At 40.1% G+C, this 20,223-nt stretch overlaps 1 protein-coding gene and 1 non-coding gene across 2 annotated transcripts; both read right to left on the bottom strand.

Moving 5' to 3' along the window:
- Positions 1-11,593: 11,593 nt before the first annotated feature.
- Positions 11,594-11,700, bottom strand: LOC127813796 (small nucleolar RNA R71). Its single transcript, XR_008026202.1, has one exon. It is a non-coding gene; the product is annotated as a small nucleolar RNA R71 (small nucleolar RNA).
- Positions 11,701-16,903: 5,203 nt separating this feature from the next.
- LOC127812528 (ACT domain-containing protein ACR8) lies at positions 16,904-20,105 on the bottom strand. Its single transcript, XM_052352938.1, has 7 exons — positions 19,840-20,105; positions 19,178-19,223; positions 18,956-19,070; positions 18,738-18,805; positions 18,076-18,645; positions 17,869-17,973; positions 16,904-17,655 (listed from the first exon to the last, which is right to left on the bottom strand). Exons 1-7 carry the CDS (start codon positions 19,899-19,901, stop codon positions 17,296-17,298), a joined length of 1,326 nt encoding a protein of 441 aa, XP_052208898.1. The 5' UTR covers positions 19,902-20,105; the 3' UTR covers positions 16,904-17,295.
- Positions 20,106-20,223: the final 118 nt, after the last annotated feature.

The following is a 20,223-nucleotide window of genomic DNA, read 5'->3' on the forward strand; positions in this document are numbered from 1 at the left end:
TTACCACTAGGGCAAACTTTCGAAATACCCAAATGAGGAGTTGATCCGTTAATTAATTCTAATTTGATCTCTCGTCTGATCCTAGGCTAATGTCCCTTAATATCACTCTTTCTTCTATCATTTCCCCAAAACTTCCACAAGACTCAAATCTACACCAAACACATATGACTCGTTCCTATGAGTTGTTTTCTTAGGTAATCTTTCCTTATTTCTTTTGTCATCAGTTATGGATCCTTTATCTCAATATCCCCATCTTCAACTTCAGATTTCTAAACTCCTCAAATTTTATTCCTAAGAGCAATTGTTTGAACCATCAATAACTTGCTCACTCTTAATAACCACCAGAGATCTCATCATTTAGCGAAAAAGAATTTTTCTTAATGATCTCCAATTTATAATTTTTCAAATCTAATGGATCCTTAGTTATGGTTTATCGAACCTTTGCCTAATGATCTCCAATTTATAATTTTTCAAATCTCATGGATCCTCAGTTATGGTTTATCGAACCTTTGCCTAATGATCTCCAATTTATAATTTTTCAAATCTCATGGATCCTCAATTATGGTTTATCAAACCAATCTTACATTCGAACCACATTGTTGGCTCTATCTCTCATAGCTAAGTCAACCCGACGTTCTATCACCTAGCAAGGTCTAGTATTCTCCAATTAATAACCTTAAAGACCTCAACCGATAAACCCCCAAATCTCTAAGTAGGGATTTTGTCTTTACGATCTAATAGTTTTTTCTCTCCCTAAGTCTCCATGTGGGATTTGCACTCATCGGTTCTAGCTAAATCAATTCCCTTAAGTTTCTACTTTGGGTATCTAACTCATCCTTAAGATTTATTTTAGCTGCAAGTCACTCTTTACTCTCCCATGTCCCTTGATGAGTTCTCCCAGTAACCTCAGTCATTCTACTTATCTTGTCAGGGCATGACATCACCATTATTAACATGTCCCCAGTTAGGAGATTCTAAAACTAGATTTACTATAATTCGTCCCAAAAGAGATTTTATCACCAAAGTACTCATTCTTCTAACGTTTTGCTAATCATATATCTATGTCCCTCAACGACTCTTATTACCGGCTCTCTCACCTCCCACTGATGTGCCCGAAACACGAATAGAATTTATCCGTCTCCTCTTGTCACCAAAAGTATATTCACGTTAAACACCTCAAGTCTCACCTTCCTAGAGTTCCCATACTCATTTCATCTAGGTTCCGAATGACTCTTAGAATCCATAACCATGTTCTAAGTTCTCGTTCCACAGTTCTAACCATGCTAATTTCAACAACCTAGCTTAACCATCCTAGGGTTTTAACCTAGGGCTCTGATACCAATTGTAACACCCCTGCCTCGGCAGACGTGTCACTATAAGGCAATTCTCGAGATTTCTTTTTTTTTTTTCCTCTAAGTTCAACACGCACGGTGTTGACAAGAACAATCTTCACATGCAGATACAAATCCCGAGAACCTAGTCTTTCCCGTTTAACTTATCAAGATCAATAATCTTAACAACCAAACGAGACATATCATAACGCAGCGGATACATTAACATCAAACACCGAGATTCTTACATAGTATTTCCATAACAAAATACGTAATACAGATAACCAAATGATGACAACGTTATCGTACAACTATTCATACACAAGCTGAAATACGTGCTAAAACCCCAAAAGGTTACAATGACTATCAATCTAAGCACCATTGACCTTCAACCCGCCGGCCATGTCCTTCCCTCGCAGCAGTCCCAGGCTGGAACATTGAACGTTCCAAGGGTATAACCCGGTTAGATGACAAAACATCTAAGTGACGGCATGAAACAGTTTACATAATGCATGAAAAACATACGAGCATGGCATACACATACAAACAACACCAAGCAAACGCGTCTAACTTGAGAAATCTCCCTGACATACTCAACCTCTCATGGAAAATCCATTCCACACACCGTTGAGGTTGACCTTGCCGCGACATACTTAATCGCTCGAGTGCCCTACCGTGTCACTCGTTCACCTGGATTAACCTTGTCCCATTCTCAAGTAGACCCTATCCAGTCCCATACGAACCCAAAAATGACACGAAACCAATACCCCGATGATATGAAAATCACACGCCATGCACCGACTCTTTTGCAATTAAAAAAAGTTGATGCAATATATCACATGATCAATATGCAAATGATGCCATGAATACATAAATACAATGCATAAGCGCATCCCGAGTTTTGGTCTCGAGTGCCCTACCATGTCACTCGTTCACCTAAATTCACTATCTCACACCAAGACATATCCAAAACAAGGGTAAAACTAGAGTCAACCCACTCACCTCGAACATATTCAGATCACCTTGATCCTCGTGCACTGCCTCGATTTGCATGCCAAGTTGTAATCACTTGAGCTTACACTCAACCTTGAGCCACAACACTTCCAATTTTGCCCCTGTCACGAGCCCTCACGCACTTAGCGTGTGAAGTGTGGCGCGTGTGACTCACGCGCCATCTTCTCCTCCGATTTTCCTGCCGGCGGCGACGACTCCGATTTCAAATCCGATGGTACCCCCTTGTAGCCCTTGCTTAGTCGATCCAAGCCACACCATTTTCTGGCCGAAAGGCCACCGAGAAGGCCGCCGGAAGGCCAATTGTAGGTCGGCCTTAGGTGGACCGCCACCCATCACCGGCCAAGCTTCAAATGGCCACTAAATGCCCTCAAAACACTTCCAAACTCTCCAGAAACAAAGCCCTCACATCCAGGAGCAAAAGCCCTCTATCAATGCTCTTCGATTCTCACCAAAACGCGGCATATTTGATGCCAAAATTTCTCAAATTTTCAGCCCCTTTTATAGCCAAAAATCGATCATTTTTCGACTAATCGCCGGCCAAGCTTGGCCCCCAAGCAAACCCAAGCCGTATAGCACCTCCCCCAGGTTTGCCTCGGCCGTCCCATCGCCGGAAACAGCCTCCACGTGCGGCGGAAGGCAGCGGCCGAAATCCTCCCTTAGGTTCACACTATGCAATTTTTGCTAAATTGCGTTTTAGCCCCTTACTTCTTCCTTTGTCATTTCAGCCCTTTTCCTTGTGCCCCTGAACTATCCAAATATACCACTAAGCCCCATAAGTTTAGTACATCTCATTTGACGCTCGAAAATTTTGAAAAATTACAGTTTTGACCTCTCTCGAGCAAATTTAGAAAATTGCACTTAGGCCCGGTTGATCGTTTTGACCTTAAATCCATTTGTTTTAACCCGAAATCACTTAAGGGTTGTTCTATACATAAAATATTAGTCCTTAGCATGCTTCGTTGACCTTTCGGACGTCTCCTACGTCGATTCGATTTTCTTAGCCCAGTCGACAGCTGTACCGAAAACTGTTCCCGATCCAATTTCTTTCACCACTAAAAATCATAATTCGAATCACTTGTCGATACTATACCATTTTTCTTGGCTATCTAGGGTCCGGAGTACTCCCCCGGGCCGTTTCAGTTACTTAAGACTATGACAGTGTGTCCTATGGCCTTATTCTTTCGATAATTCCACTTGTACCCTTCATCAAATATTATTTATAGCTTTAAATCATTCCTGGGTATTACAGCAAGACTGCCACCCTTGGGGTCGTCCCTTACCTGGCTTGAACCCTTATCTCTGCCATAGACGGGAACGCTAGCCCGAACTTCGAACTCTTCTAGGATCATCGCCACCTCGGTCGACCCTAGATGAAATCACAAACCCAACAACAAAATTAAACCTGGTCTATGTTTTTACTATTCACCACAAAGACCCACTCATCAACCACTTCCAATAACCCCAACCGAGGGTTTAATCCAACCAACAATTCACATTATATCATCTCACATAATACAATTAACTAGAAAGAAATAATTAATTTACCTCATCAAATCTGGAGAAGAAAATCGGCCAAACGCCCACATCGATGTCACCTTATAGGATGCCACCTTGCTCTCAAAACCTTCTTTTCGAGCTTTCGGTACGCTCCTCGAGCCCCAAATTAATTTTTAGAATTTTTCTGGAATTTTTTAGCTATTTTTCTCTATTTTCTTTTTTTTTCAAATTTTCTTTATTTTTATTTTATTTTCTTTTCTATTTTTTTTGTCTTTTCTTCTCCACTATTCATCATCTTCCTTCTTCTTCCACGGCAAGCATGGCACCTGCGCACGCACCAGCCGGCCACTGCCATTGGCCCTTTACCGGCCGCCTCTAGAGCCAACGACGCCACCAACAGCCGCATCTCGTCGCCACACACAATCGGCCAGCCACCACCGCCGCGAGCGGCCAGCCACCACCGCCGCGAGCAGCCATAGCCCAGCTTCCTCGCGCGACCAGCCGCCAACCGCCATGTCTGCTTTAGCTCCGTCGGCCTCCATTGCCAACGCCTCAGGCGGCCGTCGCTCGCCATTGTCGTTGGTCGCCCTTCAGCTAAGCGAATCGCCACTACCTCAGCCTCCATCGCAGCAGCCATGGCGACCACTGCCTCCTTCATCGGCCATGGCTCGCTGTTGACGCTGCCGCCTTCGGCTAGCCCCTAGCCAGCCAAGAATTAGCCCATCTCTCTCCCGATCTCTCGCGATCTCGCACGCCTCTGCCTTCTCACTCTCAGCCTCTCCCTTTCTCTGCTTCATTCTCTCGGCCAAATGATTCAGCAGACCAAATTTTTGGATCCAATGCTGTTATTCAAAACTTGCCCTAACCCATAATTATATAATTATATATATAATTATTATACATTAAATCCTAAAATCTCATTAATTCCACTTAATACAATTATAATTGCACATGGAATTTTGATAATTACTCTTGCACCCTCCAAGCTTGAAATTAAATACCACAAAACCACACAATTCTTGATTTATCCCAAAATTAATAATCGATCTATTACTCGATAAAACTAATTTCGTCACTGCACTTGCACATGACCTTATCTCAACTCGAAAACGCTTCAGCTTGACTTATTCATAAAATCAGGCCACTCTTCAGGGCTTCTGACTTATTGGTAATTTCTCGATTGCCCTCACGAACATTCAGTTCAGCCAATAATTTCAGCTTATACAACAACTATACCTGAAACTATTCTCGATCTGTCTTTTTTCAGAGCCATTAGTCTCATCTCGAAACGCTCAACAATCCCTTGCCCTTTTTCTTGGACATCCAAGTCTTAGGGCATCTCCTGTCGTCGATTCAGCAATTTGTTACTTTACTTCTCAAAATTGCCCGTAGGACCCACCGGACCGCTCACTATCCAAATTACTAGAATGCCCTTTCTCAGGCCCATCATTTCATTTCCCACCTCTCTCTCAAATAGTACTCTTGAAATTTTATTTTATTTTCTAATATCAATAACACAAGGTGTTGCAATTTCCTAGGGGTTAAAAATTGCCAATGCCTTGCACTTTCTTTAAAAGACTGAGTGGGGGGATACCCACTCGATCATAGCAAAGTAATGAAGTCCCATGGTTCTTTTGTCTTCTTTGCTTGATTTGATCAACAATGGTTTATTTTACGAAGTTGTTCTTCATTAATGAATCAAAGGGGTATCTTCAAGAGCCTAAGTCATCCATGACCGAGTGGGGGGTACCCACTCAGTCTTGATTTGAATTGTAACTTTTACTTTGCCTTCTTCATTGCTCTTTTGCGTTGAATTGTTGATTTTGACCCATTTATATATGTATTTGACCAAAGTATTCATTTAAAGGTTTTGACCCAAATTTGTCACTTAAGTCTGCTTCATATCCAAATTGTCTGTTGTTTGCGAGACATATCAAGTTGTTTAAAATTAAAAATAATAATAATAATAATAATAATAATAATAATAATAATAATAATAATAATAAAACCATAGGAACTTGAAAAACCAAATATAAACCACATTTGGGTGTATACAAAAAATGCCTAAATCACATGGGTGTGATTGAAATTTACATAGAAATGATGCCAGAATTAATAATGTGGCATAATGCTGTAGTATTTTTATTTTTTTTTTTTTTTGGGGGGGGGGGGGTGGGGGGCGGGGGGGTTAGTTACAAGATATTTTATTGGGCTCTTTTATTGATGTATTCTGATAAATGAAGCATATTACTCTCACTCTGTATAAAAAAAATCTGTTCCGAATCTCATTGTGCATGTATGGGAACTCTTTGCAAGAAAGGTTGGAAGTATCAATATGGATAGGAGAATAAATCTAGCTAGCTAGAGGATGAAGAAGCATAATGAGCTAGCTGGAGAGAGTAACATTCCACCATTTGACTTGTAATGGAGATTCAAGTGCAATGGTTTGGTTCGGATCAGATGCCCAGCTGGATTCACAGAATCAACAATATATGTGCTCAATCCTGCAATCTCCCACTGCAAGTTTAATGCTCTGTTTTGAGATTATTCCAAGAAAAAAGAAAACAAATTTGAATTAAGTCAACCTCCATTTTTTTTTTTTTTTATTTGTTTGTCATTATTTCGATTTCACAGCTCTCCTGACAAACAGATCGAGCCCTCTTTAGGCCAACAACAGACCATTCCACCCTAGACGATTTCCTTTTTTCTCCAGTCTTACGAATAAGGCACGAAGGTCAAGGGATAATAACACATCTGTATCTCATTATATTTTATGCAAAAAAATTAAAAAAAAAAAAAGTAAAAGAATGAATGAAAGGAGATGAATCCAAGGCAAGCTAGGGCTATGAAGTATTGTAGTGAAAAAAGACAAGGCTAAGATGGCTGGCGGACCCTCAACTGTCTCGCCTTTTGACCACTTGTTATTGTTATTTATTGGATACATGTTTTTAAAAATAATAATAATAATAATAATAAACATGAGATAGCATATCTATCCATTGATCACTACCTTCAATTTGTCCAACAACTAATTAATTATATGTTTACATTATCTTTGTATTAATTATATTAATTGTATCCGTCCGTTGGAGGTGTTCCTATTTGGTGCATGTTCAGAATGGCTGTCAGCTGGCTAGAGGTACCTAACAATTGGACAAAGACCAAGTACCACAAAATAAATTGAGTGAATCTTAAGAGAGGAAGGAACCACACTGAGTGACATATAATTAAGAAATCGGTTAGTGTTGCAGGTGAGGTTCACCTGCGGACCTTCTAATATTTATGTCAATCTCGTGCCCAAAGCATAAAATGCAGAAAAATGAGTGTTGTGTGCATACCTTTTGCTAGAAGAGGAATCTCCCATCTATATGGGAAGAAGACTGAGAGGTTAAGAGAGAGTCACAATCTTTAATGAGCATTTTAGGCCCTCTTTTGAATTTATAAGCTAGCACATCGAAGGTAGAATTTATTTGTGAGAGAGTATTCCGATTAGTAGTTTTCAAGTGACCCATGAATTAATGGGAGCTTCTCTCGAGTCTCTTGAAGGCATCAAGAAAAGCTCCCGGTGAGATCACTCGGGCTGAGGTCATTCAGTCTTATCCTCCTTAGTATTTCTCTTTGTTATTCGACTATCTTCCTTTCAGTCACTCCTAGGAGTGTGCATTCGTTTATAACCGAACCGAACTGAACTATCCCATTTTATCTAACTGAATCGAACCGACCCTATAGATATAACCAAATTGACTTAATACACTAACTGAAATAACCGAAACTGAATTAACCGATTTAAACTTTGAACTAACCAAACCGAATACAGTTTGTTCCATGCCCACAAGCCACAGATGCCTCCTTATTTTCCCCATTCAATTGATCAATTATTGCTTAACTTGTTTTGGGTTATTGATGGCAAACACTAAAAACATTCAGTTTCCATCATGTTAAGAAGAGAGAATGGAAAGATCAGAAAACTTCTTGTTTACTCTGTTCTCAAAATTGAATCAAACATAATTCCCACAGAAAAAGAGAAGAAAGTACACAAGGATTAACATTGTTAAGTTGTCTAGAATTTTTACCATGGGATGATCTCTAAAGAAACTGTTCGATTTAATGGGGTTGTAACAAAGGGCAAAGGAAAAAATTGCTTAAAGAGGAATTCTATCGAACAAGTGAAATGCAAAAAAAATGGGCTATTGAAACTCTAATTCTTTATTTGATGAAGCAGCCTTTATATAGGCTTTTTAATGTTAGGAGCTTACAACTTCATAGAATTCTAGGATCGGTTTGTCGTAAGCATTTTATCGAACACTTAAGGAGCAACAAAATAAAAGCAAGCTTATATCATCCAAGTGGACTTAAAACTCTATAAATTAATAATTTATCATGATATGAGCAAATTAACCATTAAACCCAATGGAAATAGAAGCTGTATTTCAAAAAGGATCCGAATGTAGTGACAAATATTTATGTATGCAAATTTTGTACATAATATTGATTTCGTTAATTTAATGTTCTTGCTTGTCTGTGAATCAATTTGGTTTCAACATGTTACAAAGCGAGGAAATGAGGTGGTCGACTACATACCTGGACTTCCCCCAACCCGCTTAGCAGATCTTCCAACATTCTTCCATGATGACGGATGAAAGGTCTTCCATATAGTTGTGGAAGCTATGTCACTAGTGCGAAAGGCGCAGTTTCTCCTCTTCACTTCCACTTACGAGATTAAATCCCACACCATCGACGTTCTTAAGGCAGTAATCCCTGTCCACATTCACCCCATTGGCGACGATGAAGGATGGTGGAGGGAGAGAGAAGAGATGAAGACGAAGAGCCTTCGACTAGTGTCTGATTTACGAAGCCTCAAAGAGCCTTCATCTTCGCCATCGGCGACGACAAGAGATGGTGGAAAGAGAGAGAAGGGATGAAGAGATGAGGCAGTCACCTGCCAGATCTATAAAGACTCCAAGAGAAGAGAGAACAAAATGGCGAGGGAGAGATGGAGAGAAAGCAAGATGAAGAGAAGTACAGACATGGGGTGTCGCACCTGCGTGTGGTGGGGGGCAGCCGATTCTGTTCACGTCGAGAAGTTATTTGCTACACAAATAACTAAACCGAACCAAATAACCAATTTTTAAGGAAAAATATAACCGAATCGAACCGCTCTTATTGAAAAATCGAACCAAACCGACCGAATTTGTAAGTTAGGTTCGGTTAGCTCGATTTAACCGAACTTTTGCTCACCCCTAGTCACTCCACTATTTTCCTCTCGGTCACTCACTCAGTGATTACTCAATAGTCTAGTCTCTTGATGGTCACTCGCATGAGCAAGCTCCTTGGCTAAGTCTCTCACGAGTCTCTCGTAGGCCTCTCATGAGTCTCTCATTAGGTCTCTTAGTTACTCAGACTCGATCTTGGTTTCAATCAACACATGAATCTCGATAAGGTCTCTCAAAGGCCTTGAAAGAGGCTCTCAAGTGAGGTCACTTGCCCAAGCCTCTCACCTAGGTCTTTTGATGGGTTGTGGCTTTTTTTCTTTGTACTTAGGCTTACCATTAGGCATGACCCCACTTTCTTGGATACAACAATAAGAAAAGATAATATGTAATTGGATACTTGATAAGGTAATTATTATACCCAGTAATCAGTTCAGGTATACAAAAATCTAAGTGGCAGAGCTAGGTCAAAAATAAATATAGGCCAAGACTATCAAAACCAAGACCAAGTGGACCAAATAGGCCAAAGAACCATGATAAGTGTCTTTTATACACTTATTTTGGTCTATAAACTTAGCATTTATACATTCAATGAGCATGATTTCTACTTGATTTTGTTCCATATATGGTTATGTAGATGTGGAGCATGTGTTGAATACACTTGGAGCAAAAATAGTGATTTTGGTGCATAATGGGAGTGAAATAAAGCTTGGAGGCAAGGTCGGGTATCAATGCAAAAGAAAGCAAAAGATTTTCAAGAGCCAAAAAGTGGAAGATGATAAAGCAAGAGGCCAAAGAAGAAGGCTAGCGATCTTACAGCGGAATGCATACAGCTATAGGACTGCTGTAAGATTTAGTTTCTGGAGCTCACGGGTCTGCAGCAACAAGCATACCGCGGTAGGGTTTAAAGCTTCGTGAAAAGGCCGTTTTAAGCGCGTTTTAATCCAAATAAAAGAGAGATAGACTCCTTCAAGGTGTATGACTTTGATAACCTAAAGAGGACTATATAAAGACTTATTCTTAAGGGATTTGGAGTTTTTTTGGCATGGAAGAGAAGCGGACGAAAGATTGAAGACTCTTGGGTTGTATTTTTCTTTTCTTCTTCAATTCTTTGTTATGGATTCCAACTCTTTTCTTTTTCTTTTGATTGAGAGCATGCATAGCTAAGTGTTTATAGCTAGGGTGAATGATGAAACCTCGACTTCTAATGGTTTGATTTAAAGTTATTTGGTTTGCTATTTTCTTATCTATCCGGGTTGATTGTTTGTTATGTTTATAATGTTGTTTTGATGCTTGATCACCATTGAAACTTATTTGTGATTTGTATTGCTTTCGAGAGATTCAATACGGATTAGATATGGTAGCAAACAACGTAGGGTCCGATAATAGGTAGAGATACTGTTATGTCCTATGAAATCATTGTGTGATGATCTCCGTGATTGAATGCATGTTTATATGTTCGAAGGTTGACTAGAGATAGTTAATCTCATATATATACATAGAACTAAATGACCATCGAGAGAGGCTTTTAGTTGTAATTGGATTATCGATTTTCAACCTAAGATAAGGAATAGCAACACCCGAGTAATGAATAATTGAATCATAGAAGGCCGACGGTGGATTCACTAACCCTAGTGCCTTAACTTTGAGAGTTTTTGAATCAAAGAAATTGTTTTGTTTGCATTTTTTATTAGTAAACTAGTTTTCATTACAGTTAAAGTCTTTGTTAATGTGTGTGTTAGGTTAAGGTTAAATCAATTAGGGTAAATGTCAAAAGTTAGTCCTCGTGGGTACGACACTCTATTCATCACTGTATTACTTGTCACGATCCATCCACTTGTGGGGTAGAATTAGGCAGGACAAGTTTTTGGCGCCATTGCCGGGGACTAACTCTTTTGATTATTACTTTGATTATTATTAGCTTTAACTGTCAAATTTTGTTTTCATTATTTTCTAGGCTGAGCTATTCAATTTGTGTGTGTGCAAGGATTGAGATAGTGTATGAGCCATTCAGAACGTTCGGATATTTGTGAGTTTGATCCTGAGATAGAAAGAACGTTCCATCAAAGGCGTCGTGAACAAAGAGCAAGTAGGGAAAAGCAACTAAGTAACATGGGTGACAACACAAACCAACTTGTTCCAATGGCGCAACCCGTTGAGGTCAATGAAAGAGACATTCTGATGGGGGACTTCATGATGCCCCCAATGATTGAGAACCGGTCAAGCATAATCTATCCTCCTTACGGGCATGAGAATTTTCAATTAAGGCCAAATGTGATCAATCTCTTCGCCAACAACATACCTTTTTATGGAATAAGCGAAGAAAATCCACACTATCACTTGTCTCGGTTTCTGGAATATTGTGGGAATTTTAAGTATCAAGGAACTAATGAAGAGGCACTCAAGATGCGCCTTTTCCCTCACACTCTGAAGGATAGGACTCGAGAGTGGTTAGACTCATTACCAACTGGTAGTATTACTACATGGACAAATTTGGTACAGAAATTCACACTCAAATACTTCCCACCGGCCAAGATTACCAAACTTAAGCATGAGATTTCAACTTTTCAGCAAGCTGAGTTTGAAAATTTTCATGAAGCATGGGAGAGGTTCAAGGAGCTATTGAGGAAGTGTCCTAGTCATGGTTTTCCACTACCAGCTCAAAATCACATTTTCTATGCTGGACTCACTCCTCACAGCCGCTCTGCAATTGATTCTACAGTAGGAGGATCAATCCGAAACAAATCAGCCGGGGAGCTTCATGACCTTTTCGAGACAATGAGTGAGCAATTGGTGATATGGCCAGATAGAAACTCGCATAAAAGAGTAGCAGGAGCGCATGAGGTGGATGTTAACACGTTGATGTTAGCCAAGATTGATGCACTATCAAAGCAGATGGAAGCCTTAAAGTATACTTCGAATGTTAATATGGTGCAAGGATCACTTCCCATATGTGCAACTTGTGGAGCAACTCATCCATCACCTGAATGTCCGCTGCTCATAAATCCACCATTCACGGAGCAAGCTGCCTATGCATAGAATTTTCAACATCAGCAAAATTTCCAAAGGCAGCAGAGTAACCCATTATCACAAACATACAATCTGGGCTGGAGGAATCATCCTCATTTTTCTTATGGTAATACTCAGAACATCCAAAATCCACCAAAACAAGGGCGGCCACAAGAGGAAAAAGAAGGATGGGAGGAAGCACTTTTAAAGCTTCAAGAACGAAGTGACCAGACGGACGCAGCCATTAAGAATATTGAAAATCAGATTGGGCAACTAGCAAAAATCTTAACGAAAAGGCAACCGGGCACATGGTCGAGCAATACAGAAGTTAACCCAAAGGAGCAAGTAAATGCAATCACAACAAGGAGTGGGGTGCAACTACCAGAAATTCATGTTAAAAGGCCAAGTGTGGTAAAAGAAAATGGTATTGTTCAGGAGACAACGGATCAACTTGAAATGCCTGAAGTAATAGCTAAACAAGATAAGGTAATTCCACCATCGGTTAAGCCATATGTTCCTCCAATTCCATTCCCTCAGAGGTTGCGCAAACACAAACTGGATAAGCAATTTGAGAAGTTCCTAGAGGTATTCAAGAAGCTTCACATAAACATCCCATTTGTTGATGCCTTAGCTCAAATGCCTAGCTATGCGAAATTTATGAAGGAAATTTTATCAAATAAGAGGAAGTTGGAGGAGCATGAAACTGTTATGCTAACGGAGGAGAGCAGTGCTATATTGAAAAACAAACTACCATCGAAGCTTAAAGATCCAGGGAGTTTTACTATTCCTTGTACTATTGGTAGTTTATTATTTGAACGAGCTCTATGTGATTTGGGTGCTAGTATAAATCTAATGCCTTACTCTATTTTCAAGAAGCTTGGATTAAAAGAACCAACACCCACTACTGTTTCTCTTCAATTGGCTGATAGAAGTATCAAATATCCAAGGGGAGTAGTGGAGAACGTTTTGGTAAAAGTGGATAAATTTATTTTTCCTGTTGACTTCTTTGTTCTAGACATCAAAGAAGATTATGATATGCCCTTAATTTTAGGGAGACCTTTTCTTGCCATAAGGAGAGCTTTGATTGATGTCCAGCAAGGAACACTTAACCTTAGAATTTATGATGAGACGGTTACGTTTAATGTATTTAAGGCTATGAAATATTCTTGTGGCAATGAAAAAGAAGTCTTAATGAGAGATGGCATTGTTGATTTAGTAGAGAGACCTGATGACCCTAAAGAAAATTGCATTGCTAACTCTTTTGATGAGCAGGAACAAAGTTTGGATGCAAAGAACAAGGTCGTGGTCGTGGGTTCTTTGGGAGAGAAGCAAAAAGATTGTCCATCCAAAAGAGACAAACGGTCTTCTTTGGATGTTTCTTCGTCTTCAAAAGCCAAGCCACCAAGTCATGAAAATGAAAAGTTGGTAAAGGTGTTGAGGGAGCAAAAGAAAGGGATTGGATTGAAATTTGCTAACATTCAAGGAATAAGTTCATTAAATGGCACCCACAAAATGTTAATGGAAAAAGAATTCAAGCCTCCTTGAAGATGGAGGCCTAGTCAAGCTAATGACTTTAAACAAGCGCTTATTGGGAGGCAACCCAATTTCCTATCTCTTTCATTTATTAGCATGTTGCATTTTTTTTTTCTCTTCTTTTCTTTACTTTGTGTTAGGTTAGAGTGTCATTCTTTAGGATTTTTTTTGCACAAAAACAATGTTGAGGTCATCATAACAGCATGCACTTGGTGTTTGATAAAATACCCCAACCAATGTTCACCTACACATTGCACCTTAAGTTTGGGATTGTGAGGTTTAAGTTTGGGGGGAGTTTGGGCATCCATGTGACTCTGTCCACTTCATGTCATTCTTATTCATTGTTGCATTCTCATGTTCAAACTTGTGCATTGTAGGTACATTTTCAAAAGTGATAATGCAATCGAAGAGCCATCCTACACCAGCTGCTTACAAGGGCAAAGCCATTGCCGAAAGTTCCAATACCTCAAAACGAGCGTGTGTTGATCTACCTACCATCACAACCTTGACACTATAGATCGGGTACACTCCTTCCTTTTCTTTCTCTTCGTTCCATTGGGACAATGAAATGTTTAAGTTTGGGGGGAGGTTCACTATGGGCAGCTACATATGTTACATGATCTGGTTGAATGGTGTTAAAAAAATAATAATAATAATTGTCTTATTTTGTTGGGTAGATGTGCCATCAATGATGAAGCTTATTTGGTACCATTTTGATGAAATGAGTAAAGAGAGTGATGCTACTCATTTTGTTTTGTGATTCATTATCCATGTTAGACGAATGTTTGAGCACAAGTGTCAGGAGGTTAAATGCATAGGTTCCCATTTAAACTTTTTCCCTTAAACCAACTTTGTGAGCAACTCAATCATCAAACATTATGAAAAGAAAAGTTTGGGGAAGGTTGAGCCATGATGGCAAATGTTGAGGAATGTGTTGATTCCGTTCATGTTAAAATTTGTGTGGAATGTGTTAGACATACTAAGAGAAGCTAGGCAATGACCATAGGCTAGTGATCTCATCCCTATGTCACTATGTCGTGCACCAAATTAAATTTGAGCCTGCATATATCTTATACCTTTCTTCGTAGCCTGAATGACTTGAGTGATTATGCCCATAGAGGTATCTTAAAACCTGGTGCCCCGTGGTCATCTGGCTTGGGAGTCATCGGCTGAAAGCTCATTACAAGGGTCATTCAGAAAGCTTAATGGAGTGAAGGCTTGCATATAAGATATCAAAAAAAAAAAAAAAAAAACGAGATGGAGCATAAAATGCACTCGTTCAGCACAAAAAAAAAAAAAAAACTCAATAATGGTGCCGATGTTTGTAACTCTTAGGGATTGAGAAAACTGGTGGGTTTGACTGTCTAGTGGATGTTAGCATGCCGAAGCATTCAAAATAAAAGAGAGTCCTCACAAACCAAGACAACGCCATTTTTGGCTGAGTCCAACCAAACTTAAACAAGAAAGAAAAGAGTAATTGAGAGCACCTAGGGACTGAATGAAAAGACCAAGTTTGGGGGTGGAGTGCATATTCCGAGCGAGAAAGTGTTTAGGACCATCAAGGGGTCAGGATACCAATAACCTTATGCATGATATTGTACCTGACAGGATTCGCACACACACACGTCAAAACATGGAATAAGTCCAAAACAGTTGTGTAGCATTACTAGAAAACTCTATGTGAATTATGAATGATACCAAAATCTGAGGCTACCTTGAAGGCTATCCAACTTGTAAGTGATTTTGAAATATTAACTATTCTCTACTTGAGGGGTGATATATTTGAGTCGATAAAACCACTTCCAAAGCCTGAACAAGACCATAAAAGCAAGCAACTGAGAAAACGCGGCCATGACCGAGTGACCTAGGTGCTCACTTGATCATGGTTGAGTGGATATATAGGTCAATCGACCATGGCTGAGTGGGTATATAGGTCAATCAGTCATGACTGAGTGACCTCTTCCCTTCCTCCCCTCTTGATTAGTTGTTTCAGCCATACTCTAATCTATTTTGCTATCTCAAGCCATAACAAATCAAGTCACATGAGTGTATAACCATGTACACAAAGACTTAAAAGCCGATCGAGTAACCTGGGGGGTTACTTACAAGTGAGTGTGCAGGTCACTCAATCATAATCGAGTGACTAGCCTTCTCTCTTGATCACTGTTCAGATGACAAGCCAATTGGGCCTTGTGAACCCTGCAAAACCCAATCAAAGTCATTCATGAGATGCTCACTGAGAGGTGCGAGTCTCCTATCACCTGTCAGTCTCATCCATCTTTATACGTAGAAGCCTCCTTCTAGCAAAGGTATGTTCACAATGTCACTTAAACTCTAATTCCTGTTTTGGCTGAGACTAACTTAAATATCAGAGGGTCCGAAGTAACCTCATTTTTCCCCTAACTTGATCTTTCTCTACAAGTCTCTCAATCACATGGAATTCTCTTGATCATCAGATACCCTCTTAATCATCAAATAACTCTCCTATCACTTGGGGACTCATGTCACCAAAGGAGACTCTTGTCACCTTTCAAGTCACTAGTACTTTGAGACTCTCATCACTTTCAGACTTTCATATATCATCTTGAGAGTCAGAACCCATGTGCAATCCAAAAAGTCACAACTCACATGCCATCCCTAATGTCATAACTCTACCCAATCTCATTAGCTTCCCTACCCAACTCATAAGGGGTCATTATCCAATTCGTTGGACTTCTTGCATCTCAGTCTCTTACATTTTAATTTTATTGTCATAATTAGATGGAGTAATTTCAATACTCACATGTGGGCAAAAGATTTTAGCATCAACTTCTATGTCCAATGGGACATCTCACCCCAAGGTACAACAGATAATCATTTGTTTCCTTAAATTTGATTTCATAAATATTTTCTCTAAATGAAGTATTAAAAACCATGACAATTTTAAACAGTCTTTTCAATTATATTTATAAGTTTATGACAAGCAAACAACAGATCTCAACACTCAACTGACTGATGATCATCAGTACGATTTGGTGGTGTCATGTTTTCACCTTAGGCTACGGGGCTCTCCCTCCTCCCCTGCTACTTCCTTCAACAGCAACACCCAACAAAAAGGAAAGAAAACGACTTTTGCTTCCTTAATAATTTTTGTTGAGTCACAAGAGAGCCTATTCAGTACAATAAAAACAACGTTTTTATTATTATTATTTGCAATGATTTGGCTTTCATTCATTAGCCCCTCCCACCAACTAGTCCAAGCCTAGATTCTTCCTTTCAACCAAATCGAGCAGCAATAGAAAAAAGAGGACATAATGAAGAGTGCTATGGAAAAAAATTCAAGTCAAAGATAACTAATTATAACACCTTTAGAGAAAAATAAAGACAAATGTCGTTATGTACAAACGTATGTGTAACAACCAATTTTTTTAATCCTTTCCACTCTATCTAACTCTTCATTCTGTCAGCCAGCAACAACCAACCACCCTAACCACAACCCACCAACATCTTTTACGCTTCTCCCTCTCCCTCCCCTCCCTCCCTCCCTCTCTCTCTCTTCTCCTAATTCAAATTCAAACAAACCCAATCCAACTATAGCAACTACCCTCACCAAATCCCAACTCTAATTAATTATTTACATATGCTCAATTCTAACAAGCAAAGTATATGCTCGAAAGGCCGGAAAAATGGCCCCCCAATTTGCCCTGTGGAGGGGTTTTGGTTCAGGAATATGATTTGATCAGTCCCAAATTGTATAGATTCTTCCTCACTAGGCTCCCAAGTGATAGCATGGCCCCACCCATCCCGGCTGTGGGTTCGTCTCTTTCCGCCTTTTGATGACATATCAATGGCAATTCCTTCACTTTCAAGTTACTCATTCCAATTCTCTCTCGAACTGATTCGATGATTTTCGGATCTGCACGGTTTCCTCTTGCATCCGTTACATAGAAAACATTTAGCGCCTTTTCCCCTCGGGTGGAAATCTCTGCCCTTGTCACATTCAGCCCATTTTCCCGGAAAGTTCGTGTTACATCCGCCAAGAGCCCGCTCCTATTTCCTGGACATAACTCCAACCTCACTCCCTGTGATTGGAAAAACAACCCATAATCAGGCTTTTGAATATTCAAAAACACAGTTTTATAACGATAGGACTTTTGTGGATGAGCAAGCGAGGCTCAAAAACTCAAAGTCGAGAAGACCTCAGAGGACACTAGTGCTATTACCTAACACTAGTATACAACTCCAGTGGCCCCGATTTTAGCTCTTAGGCAATAAGTAAAAGCAAAGAGCAGTACCTCAGATGCCCTCCTTTGAATGGCAGTTTGCAGGCACAAAATCACCCTTTGCTTTTCAGCTTCCGAGCTGACCGGAGTACCATCTGTGTGCCGAACGAAGAACTCCTGAAAACAATTCGAGAAAACCCAATTGAACGGACTTGTTCCCACGAATTCAGATTTAAGAGAATTGAAGTAAAACCCAGGAAAAGATTATCAGAAACATACCATATATGCTCTGTCCCCTGCCGTGTTGATAGTGGCATGGAAGACAACATATTCCATATCAGTCAGTGTGCATACAACATCAAACAGAAGCTTCACTCTGTCCTTGCACTGAATGTTCACAACAGAGTAGCCCTTCTCCAAGCAATTCTGATCAACGGTGACTGCAGGGAAATCCCCACTAGTCCTCAAAATTGGCTTGCGCTCGTAGTCACGATCTGCAAACATCATCTGGTGAAGCCTCCTCTCAGAATGCATGACCACCATTGATACGGATGTCTTGGCGCTCCGGATGTCATTAACCCCTTTGAGAACATTTCTCAACCGCCCTTCAATTTTATCGATCTTCTGGGTATCTTCAATGGGGCAACCGGAATCACAGTCTCTAACGTAGATGAGGGAAGCAAATCGGCCATTGTGTGTCCACATCTTAGCTTCCACCACGTCGCATTGCAGATCGGCAAGCACTGCAAACACCTCGGAGAGGAGGCCAAGCCGGTCTGTTCCGGTTAGTTCCAGCAAAGTCAAGCCATCGGAGCTTTTGGATCTTGTGAAATGAATTGTACCAAGCGACTGAACCAAAAAATAGTTCACAATCTCAGCAAGAAAAATCAAAAATTAACGTTGGAACAATTGTAAATAAAATTAGAATAAAACGCTTTTACCTGCTCTATGTAATTAATGACGCTCTTATCGGTTAATTTGTTTCCATTTAGATCAGTCACGTGAAAAACTGCAAATGCAGAATCCAAAACCACCGTTAGAAAGAATTCTCCAGGAATTTCTATTGCGTGAAGATTGCTAACGTACGATTAAAAGGAAGCGTACGTTAGTGAAAAAGAACTTCAAGAACAGAGAGTAAGAAGAAATTTACGGTGTTTACCATCCATGAACCATCTTCCATCAGAAGATATGTAGGCCTTTTTGATCGAAAGGTTCAGATCTGTGAGCACTTGAACCGCCTCTAGAAGAAACCCATGCTTCCTCGCACTATCAATCTGTCGACAAACATGCAACGAAGAGAAGAAGATTGGTCAACTTTGGCCAAATTGGATCAACGATTCAACATTGAACTTTGCTCTAGTTAGGCGACTCAAAAGCTTACCATGACGCGAGTTGTGTCGGCACAACCGGCATTGTCGATCATTACTCTGCAAAAAGGACGAAGAAGTCGAGTCAGACAGACCTTTCTTGAATGGATGAGTGACGAGTGTGAACGTGAATTTGTCGATGATTGCGCAAAAGCGAGAGAGAGGGGGGGTGGAATTTGAAAAGTAAGAAAAGTAAAGTGTTCAGAAATTGAAGAAAGAAGGAGACCAGATATCAGGAATAGTCATAGAAACTTGAATACTACCAAATCAGAGTTATAAATATAACTTTTCTTGATGGAAAGAACAAATTTGCAGATATGCCTGTTCATTGCAGAATCTGAAAGGAACTCAGATCGTAAGAAGTTTCAGTGAAAATAATTATGGAAATTAGTGAAAATGGGTTACGGAGAAGCACCAGATTTCCTGGTAACGGAAAGGAAAACAATATTATTGGTCGAAGTTTCATAAACTCTCCCCGGCAAGAAATTTCAAGCGGTTACTGTTCGGAAAAACACCAAATCGAAATCAAATGAACAGGGAAAGATCAGAAGAAAAGTTGCAGAAACCTGTGCGTTCGTATCACGAACATCTCGATGTTTCAGAAATACCGCGTTCAGTGAAAATCGAAAAACAAGACTGATCCGAGAGAGAGAGAGAGAGAGAGAGAGAGACTGACCTGGGAGTGGTCATCCTCAAAAGAAGTTTTTCATATTCATCTAAATACGCAGGCCACTCCATCTGTATTTCTTCTCCTCCTTCCTCTGCTACTTTCCCTTCGATTTCTTCGAAAACGAACCAGATCAAGCTTCAACAAAGCACGCTCCGAGTCTCTGAACAGAACAAGGCCAATGCCAGTCACGCTTTAGCCCGCTCAAAAGCAGCTCGTCATCGACCGAATCGCCATCACCAATACTCTCTCTCTCTCTCTCTCTCTCTCTCTCTCTCTCTGTGTCTCGCTCCCTCCGGTTCCTCTGATCGCGCAAAGCACGCCTTGTTGCTGCCCCCTTCACCTTCTTGGGTCGTATTTATATCTACCTGAGTTTTTAATAATATTCAATTT

Source organism: Diospyros lotus, chromosome 11 (genome assembly GCF_014633365.1).
Source record: "Diospyros lotus cultivar Yz01 chromosome 11, ASM1463336v1, whole genome shotgun sequence".
NCBI classification, from domain to species: Eukaryota; Viridiplantae; Streptophyta; class Magnoliopsida; order Ericales; family Ebenaceae; genus Diospyros; species Diospyros lotus.

What these genes read in the sequence shown, in the direction of transcription:
- LOC127812528 (XM_052352938.1), bottom strand. Translation starts at nt 19,901, where the DNA reads ATGGAGTGGCCTGCGTATTTAGATGAATATGAAAAACTTCTTTTGAGG. An exon ending in CCGACACAACTCGCGTCATG is followed by an intron (nt 19,071 to 19,177) that starts GTAAGCTTTTGA and finishes GTTTGTCGACAG; the next exon opens with ATTGATAGTGCGAGGAAGCA. An exon ending in TTCAAAGGAGGGCATCTGAG is followed by an intron (nt 17,656 to 17,868) that starts GTACTGCTCTTT and finishes TTCCAATCACAG; the next exon opens with GGAGTGAGGTTGGAGTTATG.